This window comes from Chenopodium quinoa, unplaced genomic scaffold (assembly GCF_001683475.1).
Source record: "Chenopodium quinoa cultivar QQ74 unplaced genomic scaffold, ASM168347v1, whole genome shotgun sequence".
NCBI lineage: Eukaryota > Viridiplantae > Streptophyta > Magnoliopsida > Caryophyllales > Amaranthaceae > Chenopodium > Chenopodium quinoa.
The window spans coordinates 154,510-172,205 of NW_018745403.1; the positions used below are offsets into that span (position 1 = coordinate 154,510).

Genomic DNA, 17,696 nt, shown 5'->3' on the forward strand with positions numbered 1-17,696 from the left:
GGCCTTGGCCTTCAGACAAGGGTATTTGTCTCTGTTTCCCTCCCTCGAATTGAGGTTGGGTTCTCGCTTTGTTCCATTCTTCAGCTCGGATGAACTTATCCGAAGCATGAAGAGCTTCCTCCAAGGTCTGCGGGGTATGCATGACCATGAAGTCTAGGAACTTTCCGGGCTGAAGGCCATTCTGCATTGCGAAAACGGCTAGACCCTGGTCCAGCTGAGAGACGCTGGATGACTCGTTACTGAAACGGGTCAGATAGTCTCGGAGGCTTTCAGTTTCCCCCTGCTGCAGACTCATGAGTTCTGCAGTAGTCTTCTCTCGGCGATTAGCCGTGGAAAACTTGCTCCTGAATTTGGAGGACAGATCATCCCACCCTGTTATGGAGCCCTGCTTCACTCCCTTGGAGATCCACGCTTGCGCGACCCCCTTGAGAGTGGTTGGGAAATATTTGCACCAAGTCGCTTCGGACCTGGGGCAAAGATGCATATGAGTCTCATACGAGGCCACGTGATCCTTAGGATCCGAGGTCCCGTCATATGTGATGTGCGACGGTATTTTAACCGTGGGCACACGCTCTTCCAGTATCCATTGCTCGAATGGTGAACTGGCGGGAAGCATAACGGCCTTACCCTTGTTCCTGGCCGAAGGGACCGCGCTCCGCCCTCTTAGAGAGGTAGAAGTGGTTTTCGTCCCTGGCTGGGAAGTCTGGGCCTCGGCTGCAGGGAACGAGAGGCGACTGCGCACGCTCGGTTCCTTGCCGCCGAGTCGGTCGAGGACGCTTCGGCGAACAGTCTCAGGTTCTCGGTGAGTGGATTCTGGCCGAGAAGCTGAGCTGCTGCTCTTATGCGTTTCTGGTCGGGAGGTTGAGGATCCTTTGAAAAATTGAGGGTTCTTTTTCCCCTCTTTTTTCAGTTTTCCAGGAATCCTCCTCCCACTCTTCCAGTTCCCGGAAGGAAGGAAGCTTCCCACCATCATGGTCTAACTTCCTCCGCTGATGCCGGGTATGCGGAGGAGTTCGATCACGAGGTGGTGGCATATTTTGTGCCCTCATCGCCTCCATGAGTACTGCCAGCGCTCTCGCCACCTCTTCCGAGCTGGGCCCCGTCAAAGGGGTCCTTGGCTGAGTGTGGGAATGACAGCGCACAGTTGATGGTTGGCTTTGGGGCACTGAATGTGTCCTATGATCGGACTCACCCCTGCTAGACCGAGAGTGACTCGGCCTCTCATGAGAGTTATGAATTACGGGAGGAAGGGAATCCTCCCTGTATGATCCTCCCCCCGAGCTGGCACCCATGGGAGGGTTCCATTCCGGCGAAGGTGATGGTGTAGGAGTCTTAGGCTTTTCGCCCGCTCCTTGACGGAGGCTTTTGCTCTTGCGGTTCTTAGCCATTGCTGCTAAGATATTTGCAAGATGATCAAAATTGGCTTAAAGATTTTTGAAAGTCTTCCCCACAGACGGCGCCAAATTGTTTCGAGTGAAAACAATGGGACCTTGCCGAAGGTCCACTGAAGGAGAAGACTGGATTCGGTCCAATGTATGTTGGGCCGAAGGTTTCCTGCACAGTAAACACACGTAAACTAGCCTCGGGGGTGTTGCCGAGGAAGGCCCCTCCGATGCTAAAGTCAGTACAATGTGTTAAAGAGAACACTATGCAAGAGAGTTTATTGCTTGAGGCTTTTGTGTCATCTCCTAGAATGTATGAATGAACATGTATATATGTATGTATGAATATTGAAGGCTTTTATACCTCTTCATAAATGGATAGGTTGGGCCTTGGCCCAATTGACTTGCTTTGAGGGCTGACCATTGACTTTAGCACAATTGGAGAGTTGAACCTTGACCTTGGGCTTTTAATTGGATCATTTAATGCCTAGGCCCAATTGGACTAAATTGGACCCAAACAAATTTTAATACACTACTTCGTATTTGGAATTTGGAAATCAACATCTAATCAACCCTACTAGATAACCTTTATCTCATACAAACATATGTTTCAAAAATAATGGATACATCAAACAAAAACGGAGAGAAGTACATATTTCCTTTGTTTTCTTTCGTTGTATCCAACCATATTTTTTTTCTTACATCTTTCAATGCGCTTTTTTAATCTTTAATTATGTATTTCAGGAAAAATTGGTTTTAATAATCCCAACTTTGTACGATTTTCTTTTTATAATCTCAACTTTTACTTATTTGGGAATAATTCCAACTTTAGGGTGTATTTTCTTTTATTAGGCTAGATAATCGGTGACGGGTTAAAATTTATTACACCTTCCCCAAAAACTACCGATTCACCCCTCCCTTCCCCTGAAACAACTCCACCCTTTTCCCTCAAAACAACCGATTCACCCCTTCTCTTCCGCCGAAACCACCACAACCTCATCTCTTCCCCCCCAAAACCACCAACCGATATCTAGGTTTTCAAGGGGGTTTCGAGTGGGGCTAGGGGAGGGGTCCATTTTTGATGGGGGGGGGGGGAGGGGTGAATTCGAGTGTGGGGCTAGAGGGGTTGGCTGCCGCCGATTTACATTTATTTGGACTAAGGTGATGGTTATTGATTTTATGTATGATTTATACACCTTAGTTTTTTGTTCAAGTAGTTAGTACACCTATATGCCTATTATGGATCTGCATCCCTTCTATCTTGTTGATTAACCTTTAATAAACATGTATTAAAAGCATTTTACAAATTAAAATTTGCAAAATTTTGGGGGAAGGGGGGAGATAGTTTCCTTAAAAAACTAACAATTACTTTAAAACGGAATAAAAATTACCTAATTTTTACATATAAAATTACTCTTTTAACAAGAATTACCCCGTATAATCAAATCACTCGTAAGGAATAAAAGCAATAACCATGTATCACCAATTATAAGATACATCCCTAAAAAATTATTTAAAATAAAAAAATAATAAAAAAAAATCATATAGAGCAGAGTAGCACATGATAATTTTAAGGTTTTTTTTTTTTTTTTTTTGGTGTTTAGAGAGCCACAAGGGCGAATGATGAAAATTGATCTCAAGATCTCCTGGAACCGGGAAGGAAGCTCCAATCACTTGAGCTATCCCTCACTCTCAGTATTAAGGTATTATGTACATGCGCTAGAATTTTGGCCCGTCTCTTGGATGGTTTTTTTCTGACCCACATAACAGGTATCCTAAAATTTCGGGGCCCAAAAGATAAAAACTTTACCGAGTAACCAAAAAAAAAAAAAAAAAAAACTCTTTCAATTTCCCCCTTAATAGCTTCTAGCTATAATGCTCACCATTACCAACACAACAATTCAACAAACTCTACAATTCTCCAAGGTTATAAATGATTCTAATCTCTTTTTCTCCAAAATACAATTAATTCTTGTAAGGGGTCGTTTGGTTCGCTGTAATGTGGAAAGGGAATGGGAATGATTACCTTTGTTGGTGTTTGTTTTCCCTCTTTTGTCATTCCCATTCCCCCTTTTTATTTTTGGGTTTACCCAAAATCCTCCTACTCCCATTCCCCCCCACCTTACCCATTCCTTTCCCCAACCACCACCATACCCCTTAACCCTAAACCACCTCACCGGGGCTAATAGCACCTCGCCGAACCTCGCTGCCCCTTGTCGGATGCTCGCCGGCCTTCCCCCGACCCTCGCCACCCTTCGCCTACTTCTCTTGGTTGCTTTGCGATCTTCACCACTCAACCATCATCATTATCACAAAAAAACGACAGTTGGATTAATTGAATTAATCAAAATCGTCCAATTTCATTAATTCCAAGCAATCTAAACTCGTGAAATGGAGCCACCGCTCTACCCATTGGAGTTTGATTTGAGATAATTTGCGCGAAGGTGGCTGCTTGGCGGTGTGAAGGCTGTTGTGGTTGTGCGCGGGGCTGGGATTGGTGGTGGGTGGTGAGGTTGCTGTTTTGTGGGCGATGAACGGTGCTGGTGTTGATGGTGAGGTGGTGGAGAAGCGAGGTAATTGCTACAGTTCGTTGAGGTCTAGGGGTAAGGTGCGGCCGGTGGGGTGGTTGTTGGTTGGGCGGTGGGGTGGCTGGAGAAGGTGGAAAAAATGAAGGACGAGTGTTGTGGTGGTGATGTGGTGGTGCAATGGTGGTGTGATTCCCTAGCTTTTTTTTGTAAACAAACAACATGCTTAATTTTGAGGGTTTCATTCCATTCTCCTTCATTTCCTTTCTGCATTCCATTCCGATTCCCCTCTGCGAACCAAACGGCCCCTAAGTATCACTCTCATCTTCCCATGACTAATTTCCTTAACTTGATTCTTCCCCCCACCCCATTATGAGAATAAAAAACCATCCAATATCACGTCTATTAAACTATTTATTTCAATGTCTCAAACAATCGACCCAAAATAATATTGTTTATCAATCATTTAAATTTTTTATTTTTTTTTTTATAGTTTTAGAATTAAGCTCTCAATTCCTTTTTTTTTTTTTTAGCAAATGAATTCTTTAAGTTTGCCGTTGACGACTTTCCTTCGTCAATTAAAATCCAGGATGTATCTATTTTGTTTTTTATGTTCTAATTTTGATATTATTCGGTTTTTCAATTTTTGTAATTATCATTGTATTTAAGGTGACTATATGAGTATAAAATTTGTTATAATAGGGCCTAAATTTTGTTTTTAGCACATGGCCTCTAAATTTCCAAAGACGATCTTGCTAGAATTCTTATTTTTTTAGGAATTATATGTAAGTGTTACATACTTACATTGTTTGACTATATATATTAATGACATTCCTTTTGTTATTGTAAAAAAAAAAAAAAAAAAAAAATTACCCGTAATTAGCCAATTTACGATTAAAGTAATAATTTTGTTTTAAAATGTCATGCAATTTAAACTTTTTACTCATACTCTAAAATAATGAATGTTATTTAGGTTGAATATCCCATCCTAATCTCATCCAAAATACGAGTAATTTATTTGCTATCAAATTTTTCATTATTTTCCAGCTCCGTCATTCTAGGGAAAGAAATAAATACAGTAAAACAGATGAATCGTATTCGTATACCTTGTTTCATCGTTAAAACTAGAAATACCAAAAAACCCAACCCCAACCCTGTTTCCGCCGTATTTCCGCCGCCGGAAACCCATCTCTGCCGCCACCCCATCCTTCTTCCATTTGTGGGTTATGCTAATTTCTGTCAAAAAAAACCACCCATTTTTTGGTGGGTATAATACATTCTAATGAATAGCTTGTTATCCCAAATTACTGCTTCTATTCTACTCAAATCCACTCGTTCTATTCTGGGTACTACTTCTTCTACATTGTGTGGGAGTTGTTTTTCTTCCAATTTGTCTTGGAAAAGGAGTTCCAATCACCCACTTGTTAATTCTATCTGTTTGAGTTCTTCATCGTCTGTTTTCGAGAGGTTTGGTGCAATCCAGTGTTTTTCTTCTAAGAGGAAGTCTCCCACGAAGCGAAAATCGAAGCTGGAACCGGAACCGGTAGTGGAGATGGAGAAGGATGCGTTTTTCGTGGTCCGAAAGGGGGATGTTGTTGGTGTTTATAAGAATTTGAGTGAATGCCAAGCTCAAGTTAGCTCTTCGGTGATTTTCTTACTTGCCCTTGTTTTCAATTTTCAATATTATCAGTAATTTTTTGAAGGATTTATACTAGTTTGTGTTTTATATTTTATTTGGGGAATGATTGTTTGTGTTGTAATGCAATTTGTTGGACTCTATTTAAGAAATTGCTTCTGAGGGGGTGGGGTTTGGGGTGAGTGGGTTTAAGAGCCTTTAGTTTGCAATCTGGATTTGCGAGGCAATGGTATCCTCCATCCTGTCTTGTATTGATATTTTTGGAAATGGCTTATATTTTTAATCAGAGTTCATTGATACATTAAACTCTCTTGCATGAAATGTGTGATACAATGAGCTAACAGAATATAGCTTGCATTCTTGATTATGAGTTATGTCTTAGAGAAAGCTGATTGTGTTAGCTTGTTTGTTCATGATATCGATTGTTCCTGTTATGCATTTGCATCAGAAGCTCACTTCACTAAGGCTTCAGTTTAATGATAAAGCTGGTTTGGGGAATTGGGGGTTTTAACTTGTGTTGGATTTCTTAAGTGGGCTATTAGTGGCTTAGTGCGGATAGCTTTTGGGATTTGTAAACCTTCATTATACCATGGAATCTAATAATGATAGAACGTACTTAGAAATGTGCATAATGAAGGATACATTGCTCATGTATCTTAAGTAAGACTATCCACACTTTATTTTTGACATATTGATAAGGTATTTGTAGCTTGCTTTCTGGAGATGTGGGATTATGCTTTACAAAGGAGTTATAGGTAATTTAACCTTGATGGGGGTATGCTTTCTAGTAGCCAATTAAGTTTTTTCTACGGAGTATTTCTGAAGTTGCAATGTCTTATTGTATTCCCTTGCACTGTCTTCACTTAATTAAGTTTTGTTTTTATGGAGTACCCTTTGTTTTGACATGGACAAAGTTTACATCTTCATATTTTATCTTTAGCTTTGCTAAATTCTTTTGTGACATCTCAATGGAGAGTATAATAATGTCAATATACTGTTCTTTTTAATGGCGCAGATATCAGATCCTCCAGTAAGTGTATATAAAGGGTATTCTTTGCCTAAGGATGCAGAAGAATATCTTGCCTCCCGTGGGCTTCACAATGCTCTCTATACCATCAAAGCTTCTGATCTGAAAGATGATCTCTTTGGCACACTTGTTCCTTGCCCTTTTCAGGTTAGATCCGTTTTCATTCAAAAGTGCTTGTGGTGGATGTTTAATAAAATTTTTGTGTTTTATTCATGCAAATCTATTTAGCTTTGTAACTATAGTGTTATTTCCATTGCTATTTAGGAACCAACATCTTCCAAAGGTGAGACATCCAGCGCTGATTTGCCACAGAAGAGGCCTCATGGCGTGCTAGGAGCTGGAAATGTGGTTAGTTTTAGCTGTCATTAAGCTGCATTGATCAGTGGCTGTTTTAAAATGTTTTCTCTCACATTGCAGGCATATCATTAACATTTGCTTTGTGGACTGATACAAATCATGTCATATAGACTTATCATGATTCTCTGTGGAATATGGCTGTCGATATAAATATTTGTTCTTGTTTATTCCCATGGATGAATCCTGCTTGTACTGCAGCGTGTTTGTTTGAAGGGATAAAAAGGGAGGGATAGGGATGGAGGGGTGGGGATTTGATAAATCTTTTGTTTGTTTAAGGGGTTAGGGCAAAATTTTCATTCACAAGTTTCTACAATAACTTATAACTATTCATCTGTCTCACTATACCTTAAGCAGCACCAATGCCAATTTTAAGTCTCCAAACCCAGTTCAGGGTGAATTTCTTACTGTTTGAACCTGATCATGGCCAAGTGAAAGAGTTGGTAATTCAAAGACCAATGAAAAAACAAATTTTGCTTACCCTTAATAAGCTTTTTGATGTTGCTGCCATACCATATAGGCTGTCAGCTAGTGATCCACCACGCAAATATTTTTTAAACCAGTATCTGCTGCTTTGATTCGTGACAGAACCCTTCCAAAGATACCAAGTTCTGATGTCTAATTTGCGATAGTAGATGGACCTAAAAACAGATACAAACCTTTTATAAGCAACTCTACTGTTACTCTGTTAGTAGTTAGAATATTGTATATGCAGCAAGTACAAATGTAATAATTCCGTCTGTTCACTTTAGAAATTGAACCTCGTTAACAAAGGAATCAGCCCCAAGTTGAGTCTTATCAGATCGAACTTTCACTGCTACCATCTTTCCATTAGGAAGCTTCCCAATTTTAACAGATCTAAAACTCCCTTGCTCAATTACACCCTTAAAGTTATTTGTCGCTTTTTTAATTTCTTTGTAAGAAAAGACTCTATCTGCATTCCAATTTCTGATTTCAGCTTCTTCCTCTGAGCATTACAGTAGAATACCCATGTTAGGGTGAAGGCATGATGTTCATAATAGAATCAGAACTGAAGTACTGAAATAGGAGCTCAGAATCAAGTTGTGCTTACTTGATATGTTATTCAACATTGGGGTTTTCTTTCTCACATATGAGAACACCGACAAACCAATCAAAATAACCAAACATATGCTTCCGATAACTGCACCAAGTATGATGGCTTTATGTGTGTGGCCTCTGTGCTTCCTTTCAGGGATTAAAGTAAATTGAGGTGCCTCGATTGGAGCTTCTCCTGAACTGTTACAAGCAGATGTAGAGAAAGACAGGCACAATTTCCTGATATCCTGAGCCAAAATTACAATCAAGGTTAATGGTTTGTTTTCAACTAGCTGATGAACTAGAGAACTAAGGCATTGTTCAATATTACTTGAGAATCACATTCTCTTTCTTCAAAGAGTGCGGAAGAGGCCCTCTTAATTTATTTTTCCAGGTTCCTGAAGATGGCCTCTTTTTTAGTAGAGAGTATACACACAAAGATGGAATTCTTGAGGGAATATTACGACATTGTATGCAAGATTTAATCTCTTACAGTAGATGGAGCTTCTTTAAAGCTCCTAGCTTGTCAGGAACTGTTCCCTGTAAGCTGTTGTTTTGCAAGTCCCTACAGAAAGAAACCAAATAACAAGTTTAGATGAGTACAGTTACTGAGGCGGTAAGTTTTTATAGATTAGGACTAACATATGATGACTCACAGAATTTGAAGAGTCGCCTTGCTATGAATTACTTAGTTGGATAGAAATGGTCATATTATAAGGGTTTTTCTACCTACTGATTGCTTTGGAGACTGTAAAATCCAGCTTTCATGTGATCTTCTGCAGCAGGGGTTGTTAAGCATTATATTAGAAAGATGTATCAAAATGGGGTAGATTTGTACTCTACATCGCTTTTCTGTTACTCAATTACTGGCTGTGAGCTCTAATATATCAATAATTTTCTTTTTTACGCCCCCTTCTTCCCGGGGAAATTCTGACGTGTTGAAGCACAAATGGCTGCTTTGGTGTGTTGCTGAATGTGAAAAGAAATCTAATTTCTTGACATTGCCAGTACAAAAAGTCACAAGTGCTTCTCATTTTGCAGGGGGATGTTGGAACCTCTACCGATCCATTGAGCAAGCTTCAAAAGTTGGATAGTGTGCCTTCTGATACTGTGAGTATGTTTGAATTGCTCTGAACTCTGACATTGTTTATTTGTTTGTTCTTATGTTTGCTTTTTTTTTTTTTTTCTTTGTATGAAACAATAACCATGTTTATGACTCTTTGGTCACGTATGTGTCCACTTTTGCTTCTAAAAACTCAAGACTGTCTTTATCATCCGGGGATGGAATATTTGATGGTGCTTTATTGATTCGATGTTGCAGTGATTCCAGTAAAACCTGATCCCTTGTTTGTGATTTACAGCAAACCTGTATTCTTCATTTTGATGGTGCTTCTAAAGGAAATCCTGGACAAGCTGGTGCTGGAGCTGTGCTTCGTACTTTAAATGGAAGCTTGGTATAAAATTAATATCATTAATAATATATATGAGTTTTTAGTTATCAGATTTTACTTTTTCTAACTGATTTGAGTATCCATCTAGATTTGTAGAATACGTCAAGGCTTGGGAACTGCCACCTGTAATGCAGCTGAATATCGAGCTGTTATTTTAGGATTAAAGAAAGCTCTTGAGATGGGTTATACAAATATTCAAGCGCAAGGTGACAGCAAACTTGTCTGCATGCAGGTTTTACCTTCTCTCTTTCTTATGCAGAACAAGTTTTTTTCATGTTGTTATTCCTCAAGGAGAGTGATATTCTGTCATCCTTGATACCTTTTATTTGCTCTTTCTTGATTGACTAGAGGAAGAAGGGCTATTAGTCCGTCTTTTGTGATACCATTTTCCTAACTTTCAGAAATGGTAAATTACTTTACTAGGCACCGTGTGATCTTTTAGATCCTAGCTATATAATTAAGGATAGATTTGATAGTATTTACCCTGTGTAGTCATACACCAGGATAGACTTTTTGTTCTGTTTTACGATTAAGAAAATAAGAACCATAATCTATTATGGTCTTCAATATTGGTTTAATACTGGTTTTATGTTCTGCATTGTAAAATCAGTCCTACATAAAATACTATGCATTTTTACCAACACATTGATGCTCTACGCACAATCTTGAAACTTGTTGGTTGTTTACTTTGTCATAATGAACATGCTGAACTTACATGCAATTTCCTTTTTCTTAGGAAAATTTGCCAAAAATCACCTTAATACACTTTTTGTGGGAAGCCACCTTATAAAAAAAACTTGTAAGAACAAACCTTAAATTAAATTATATTTGTGATACACCACCTTAAATTAAACACACTTTTTAAAAAAAAATTTCATTTTTATAAGGTGGTTTCCCACGAAATTATTTATTTATTTATTAGGTGCTTTTGGGCAAATATGCCTTTTTCTTACATATAGATCTTTATTTGCTGAGACTTGTTGATGCATATTCTTGCTTTTTTGTGTACTTAATTTGTTTAGGATTTGACGTTGCCTCTGAAATGCAGCTTCAGGGTTTATGGAAAGTCAAGAATGAAAATATGTCTACCTTGCATGCAGAGGCAAAGCTTCTGATGAACAAGTTCTCTTCTTTTAAGATCAGTCATGTTTTAAGGGTGAGTATGCTGCCACGGACTGGTCTTAAAACATATGACTTGATTTACATCTATTACTTTTGCTCTTGCTTGTACCTATTGCATTCATTCATTTGGTTGATACTCTCATCTTCCTTTGAGTATTTGCTACTAAAGCAGCCATTAGCTCGATAAGTGGTAGAATTTGGTCTTGAAGGCACGCTCTCTATTCCTTTCCTTTTTCCTTATTTTTGCGCTTGTTGGGGGGGGGTGTTTATCTTGAATGTGTCTTAACTTCTTTCAGGATCATCTCTTAAAAAAATTATCTTAGAAGTCACAATTCATCACCTTTTTTTTGGATAGGAATTACCTTCTTGTATTTGGGTTGCTTAGATATGGTCCTATGGCTCATCTTAGCGGAGTAGAAAGTTTATTGAATTGAAATAAGCATAGTTCTACTATTTTTTGTAGATTTGTTTACCTAATTTTCACATTATAAATGTTTCGCAGCCTGTATTTCTCAACTGGTTAAGGTTTAACATTGCACATCTTGACTGATCAACCCTATCCCTTAGGGCATATACTTGTGGGATCTTCGTTGGCTCGTACTAATATGTAAATGAGATATGTGGATGAGATGAGAACATAAACCATTTGTTTGAATACTTTGCCAAATTGCACAATGAATTTCATCGTATGTCTATGTCATGACCAAGGATTATTTGCAGGAATTTAACTCTGATGCAGATGCACAAGCAAATTTTGCCGTTAGTCTTGCTGGTGAGTTGCACTCTTTACTAATTTATTCCATATAAAACCTTCCTACTCTCTGGCTGACCAGTTTCTCTGCTATAACAGATGGTCAAGTTCAGGAGGTGTTCTCTTAGCTCAAATCTTGTAAAGTCGGGTTTTGGAACCTCAATAGCAGAATCAGTTAGCTGCTGCATACCTTTTTGGCTTTCCATCTTTTATTTATCAACTTTCAAATAATATTGCATACAGGTGAATAAGAAATTGCACATGCTTTTGGGCTGAACATACTCAAGAAAAATCATCAACATTGTGGCCCTGTGACATTAAACTTGTAGTTTTACATGTCTAGCAAGAATTGACACCATGAAAGCCACAAAAGTGAGATACAGTATGGAGAAACAAAGCCTGATACTGAAAAGGTATTTCAGGTAGCATTAACAAGATCTCAGTAATCAGTATATACTATATACTCTCTGTCCATTTTTTGTAGGAGGTTTGGAAAAAGTCGTCATATGTACTGAATTACTGACATGGTGGATTGGTTGTGGTTGATTTTACCATGATCCTAAGAATGAAATATTTATATAGGGTTTTTGATTTGACATTGGCATATGCGTGATTATGAGATAATATGACTTGTTTTTGGACGGAAGGAGTATTTTTTGATCTTTTTGAGCTTACAAGGCTGATTGACAAATTGTCAAAAAATTATTGCGTACTTGTAGTAATAGTTTCATGGACAATTATGTACTTGACGCTCTATACTTCCAGAGGCAATTAGGTATCATCTCAACTTCACTCGGCCTTTCTACAATACGTAGCAAACATGGAAAAATTGACTTCTCACAATAAGCAGCAAATGGCGATGGTTAGATGGGTTGTCATAGTAGAAACAATGACTACCATGAGTCCATGACCATAAACGGGAATTGTGATGGTAAGGATTTGTAACCAAGATAACCATTTTGTGATTAGTTAAAAATTAACCTAGAGGAGAAACGCTATGAATATATTTAGGGGTTAGCAAAAAATTAGGGTACCCTGAGTCGGAACCGAAACCTATTAGGAATTGTAGGTTTTGGAACCGAAACCAGTACAAGAGGTTTTGGTTCCGGATAGCAAAATAGAGAATCTTTTGCAACAGGTTTCGGTTCAGGTTCTTTATTTTTTGAAATCGGAATCTTTAGGGTATCCTGTTATAAGTATTGCTTAATTTTAAATTATACATCAATTCTAGCTTATTTTTTTAAATAATAAATATCAAAATCACAATTATAAATATAAGTATTAAATTTGTTAGACAACTACTATTAGTTTGTTTATTTTGCAAGTTGTAAACATTATAAATTAGTGACCAACCAATTTTTTTATTAAAAAAATCTGCAAAAAGTTAGCAAGTATACTACAAGACAGGGTACCCTGACTCGGAATCGAAACCTGTAGGTTCCAGTTCTGGTTCCTAATTTCCAGGAACCTATTCAATAGGTTCTGGTTACAGTTCCCATTTTGAGGAACCTGTTGCAACAGGTTCCGGTTCCGGTTCCGGTTCGAAAATTTTTTACAGGGTACCCTGTTATGCTCACCCCTAAATATACCAAGGATGAGTAATGTCCGAACAAAAATTTATTATCATTATAAATTTATAATCCTTTATTTATCATTTTAGGAATTTCAACTCCTTAATCAATCGACTTTACCAAACATCTTTTACAATTAGCCACATTATCAATTTCAGTTAAATCATTAGTTTCAACCATTCTAATCAATGTTTGAAGAAAATATTTTAAACAGAGAAGGGTAGCTATAATTTCAAATAGTGAGAATACATTAATACAACTAGAAGAGTTAAAAAGGACCTTTTTATAGTAATAAAATATATTTTGATCATCTTAACAGAAAAGAGGGCTTGCTGAGGTGGCAACCTCATTGCCACAAAAAAATGGTCCCTCTCAATTTTCTTTTTGGCAAAAATCATTTAAATAATTTTAGAAAATGCTAAAATCTTTTAAAATCAGATATCACAGTAATATTTATGAAAAATAATAATAATAAAAAAATTAAAAAAATAAAAATATTTTGTCATGATCGGATGTGCCATGAAAGCATGTTGCAACACATTGTTGGCATCAGTCATAACCCAAGTGAGGTATTTGCTCTGTCTGGCCAAATGAAGCGCTTGGTGAACTACCTCTCTTCCCTCAAATCGCTCCATTCTGATGTTACTCCTACAGTTGTAGACATGCCTAATGTTTGGATGGTGTTCGGGAAACTTTTCTACAAGAGCTCTCATGATATGCCGAGGCGACACCTGTGCCTGAGTCATGTCACGCACTACCTGTTAGCAGCAGGACTAAGACGGCTGATTTGTCGATGACCCTCGGGATACACAACCAAAGAATGGTTGTGAGTGTCGTTTAGGCTTCCAACCACTTAGTACTCTGACATACTCAACCTTGAGTTTGAAGGGAAAATTGTTTGCCTTGCTTCACGTGTCCTTGCGTATTGCGTTCATCAGGTCTCTTATCATGCTCTTTTTTCCACGATCACAAGTCATATATCGATACGGTCGACCACTCTGTTCCTTCTTGTAAGAAGATTTCACTAACATAAATCCGAGCGGCCGACAAATTAAACATTTTGTGCCCATAAAACAACATCCACAAAACTCAGAAACACAGTGTCTGTCAAAAAATGTCCGCTGTAGTCCACACCATCACCATCCTCGGTTTCCAAATCCAATATAATAATAATAATAAAAACAAATATTAATAAAAGTTGAGAACCAATAAACACAACTAATAATAATAATAATAATAATAATAATAATAACACACGACTATTTATAAACTATTTAATTATTTTCAACAATACCACAACTTTTTAACCTTATAACACTCTAATTTTATCAAGATTATATTATTGAGTGATAGGGTAATTGATATTAAAATTGTGAGATTAACATTACTTTATCAAGTATAATGCTAAGAGAGTTTATCAAGTATAATTCTAATAACAATAATAATAACAAATGCGTGAAATCCAAAAAAAAAAAATCGAAATTCCCAGGCAAACGCCCAGGATTTTCGAAAACCCTAGGCAGGCAGTTTAGCCAACGGTTTTCGAAAATTCTAGGTGTTTGGCTGGGAATTTCGAAAACAAAAAAAAAAATTAATAGACGTACCGAATTTGTACGGTCCGACGAGCCTCCGATGAGCATCATAGGTGGTGTTTCCGATCTTTTATCGTCGTCCATAAGATCCAAGGAATTTGATTTTGCAAAATTTAAATAATTTGTTTGATTTTGAAAATTACGGTGGTTGATGGTTGACCGATAATCGTTGGTGGCCGGTGACCATTAGAGAGAACGGTTAAAATTTTTGTGTAGGATAAAAATGTTAAGTTGAGGTAAAATTAATTATTTTTATAATAAGCATAAGTAAGTAATTTTAGGTTATTTTGCAGGCGTTAGTTGGAGATTCGAGGGCGGCGTTTAGCTTTCCACAATACTGCCTCCGTCGTCGAGTCGGTCCGTCACATATACTTGGGACGGTGGGGTGGACACGTAGTTTAAGAAAATTACAAGTGGGTTCATTTAAAACATTTGTTTATAATATAAAGGATTCTCTTTTGTATTTTTATATTGTAAGAAAACAAAAAGTAGGGGAGGTGGAGTAGTAAGGAGAGAAAAAATGTACTTCCTCTGTTTTTTTTACATGACCTATTAGTTTTAGGCACACATATCAAGGAAGGGTGGTAAATAATGTCGAAAGACAAATGCACTCTTGCCCACTACCTCAGCCAACTAACCCTTACCCCGTTCCCATTACCCAATCACCACCACAACCACCTATGTCGCCAGGTTCGCTACGACATCCGCCATCCAGACCTCCGAAAATAGCCACCACCGTCCAAGTCACTGCCAAGTGGCAAAGTAAAGAGGAGAGAGACAAGACCCACACTCCAATAACCACCACAAAAATAGTGCATACCTTTAACAACCACCACCGTCCATTCCATACCACCAGAAAAGAAAAAAACAAGAGAAAAGTGAAAAAATCCACACCACCAACCACCGTCAAATACTTGAGCAAGCTTGTAAGAATTGAGAGTTTGTAGGTCGAATTTGACTATGGTGGTTTCAAATCTGGAATAACCTCCCAAATTCGACCACCATGGCCTTAATTTTGAGAAACTTGAACACTTCCACAGTTTACAGTGACGTTGTGAAGGTAAAGGTGATGTGTGTGGGGAGGAGGGGCGAGGCTTTTTCCAGTGAAGATGAGAGATAAGAGTGGTGATTGATGTTTGGCGGTGTTTCAAAAATAAGGTGGTGGTGCCGTACGGTGGTTTCCATGGAAAACTTGGAGGAAGGAAAGGTGGTTTCAAAAACTATGGGTTTTGGTGAGTGACTGAGGTAAGAGAGGATGGAAGGTGATAAGAATGTGGTGGGTTATGATGTTGAAAAAGGTGAGGGTAAATAAGTAAAGGTGTAGTGTAAAAATTGCCAAATAAGGAAACAAGTCAAGTAAAAAGAAACTTCCTAAAAAGGAATACAAGTAATAAAGAATGGAGAAAGTAGGATTTAATTGATGTAGGGAATATTTCAAACATCAATTTTGAGCCCCACTGTGATAATGCATTTAAGCATGGTGGCGTCCAAAGGGAAGGAAGCTAGAGATAAAGAGTTGCCAACAAGTTTTGGAACTTGTAAACCGTTCACGGGTGTGAAGGTTACACCCCATTCACAATCACGGAGATCGCTAATTTCATAGTGGTCCGGAACCATGACTGGATATTCAGGGATGATGGTATGAAGCCAACCTAAAAGAGATTGAACCTGCCTTAAATCGGCCTCTAATTAATTCTTATGATATTCATGTGTGTTTTCCGATCAACATACATACAACAAGTTAGCCCTAAACCTGTTTAATCTACGTTGGTTGATTATTAATGCACAAATAAATCTATTATTGGCAATCACTTGAATTAAAATCATATTAAGCCTAAAATCAGATTATCAATTATCTTATTAGGCGTGATTTCAAATACAAATTCCCTTTAAACTTGCAAGAAAGGGCGTGATCAAGCAATAACAATAAAATATGAATAATCAAGTAATGTATAATTGACTCAACAATCATCATCATAATCAATTTAATCGATATCTCATCAAAACATGATTAATAGCAAGATCCTAGGCATGATACTAAACGGATTAATAATAAACCCTAGCATGTCACTAATAAAAATCATAACTTTAGCCTAAACATGATACTATAAACCAACATGATATTAGAAATACTAGTTAACACCCTAAACATAATACTAGGAATCAAATTCAACTTCCTAATATGATACTAGGAATCAAATTCAACATCCTAACATGATTTCTGAGAATCAAAAGAATAATTAAGTAATTAAATTACTCACTTTGATGCCTCGTACTTCTTTCTATCAAAACAATACACACGTTAGTAACTTCAAGAAAGATTAAATCAAATAATAATTGAAATATAGATTTGGGACCAAAGCCTCAGAACTATCACCTTTCACGTCGAGGTCGAAGGCAACTTCGAGCTTGGCTTGGAGTATTCGAAACTCGTGAAGGAGGTAAGATGTGTGATGTCAAGAAGGTGTTGGGATGTGTTTAGGTTAAGGCTAGAAAGAAAGAGAGAATAAACTTTTAGCTTAAAGAGAGGATTAGATGATAATTGTTGGTGATCAAACTTGTTGATGATTGAAGATGGGGTGAAACGACCTCTATTTATAAGAAAAAAAGAACGTCAAAAGATCATAAAAGAGTTAGAATTTGAATCGGAATAAAACTCTCTTCATTGCGGCGCGACGAAACCATCGCGGCGCGATAGGACAATAGTTTTTGCGATTTTTGGTTTTATCATAACTTTTGATCCAGAAGTTGGAATAAGATAAATATTATATCGTTGGAAAGATATTAAAGTCTAATTTCCAACCCAATTAAAATCAGATTAAAATATTTTGTAGAATAAAAGATATGGTCAAAATAGTGGGACAGTGTCAGTTTTGGATAGAGTTTGGTATTTCGTTCATATCTTTTGCGTTATAACTCGAAATTAGGATTATGATATATCATTGGAAAGATAATTTCAAGGCATATCCAACCATCTAATATTTTGATAAAAATTATGAGGCACGAAAATCATATCTGAGCATCTTTGAATTCGAATAGGACAAGGACTTTCAAAAAGAGGAGTTTTATTCAATTTCAAACTCTTTGATCTTTATCTTTCAAAAAGGATAGATTAAAACCTTCTAGAGGCTTCTAGAAGTTCCTAATGGATCCTAATTGATTTAGGATTGGGATTAAGGTTAATGAACCCTCCACATGATTGACATGAACATTGGGTCGTAGGTAAGGT

The 17,696-nt window shown here is 37.5% G+C and overlaps 1 protein-coding gene across 1 annotated transcript; it reads left to right on the forward strand.

The window, feature by feature from the left end:
- Window positions 1-3,856: 3,856 nt before the first annotated feature.
- On the forward strand, window positions 3,857-11,908 carry LOC110713018. Its single transcript, XM_021891484.1, has 10 exons — window positions 3,857-5,552; window positions 6,559-6,717; window positions 6,835-6,918; window positions 9,022-9,090; window positions 9,342-9,434; window positions 9,520-9,663; window positions 10,480-10,587; window positions 11,274-11,325; window positions 11,404-11,420; window positions 11,548-11,908. Exons 1-10 carry the CDS (start codon window positions 5,190-5,192, stop codon window positions 11,578-11,580), a joined length of 1,122 nt encoding a protein of 373 aa, XP_021747176.1. The 5' UTR covers window positions 3,857-5,189; the 3' UTR covers window positions 11,581-11,908.
- Window positions 11,909-17,696: the final 5,788 nt, after the last annotated feature.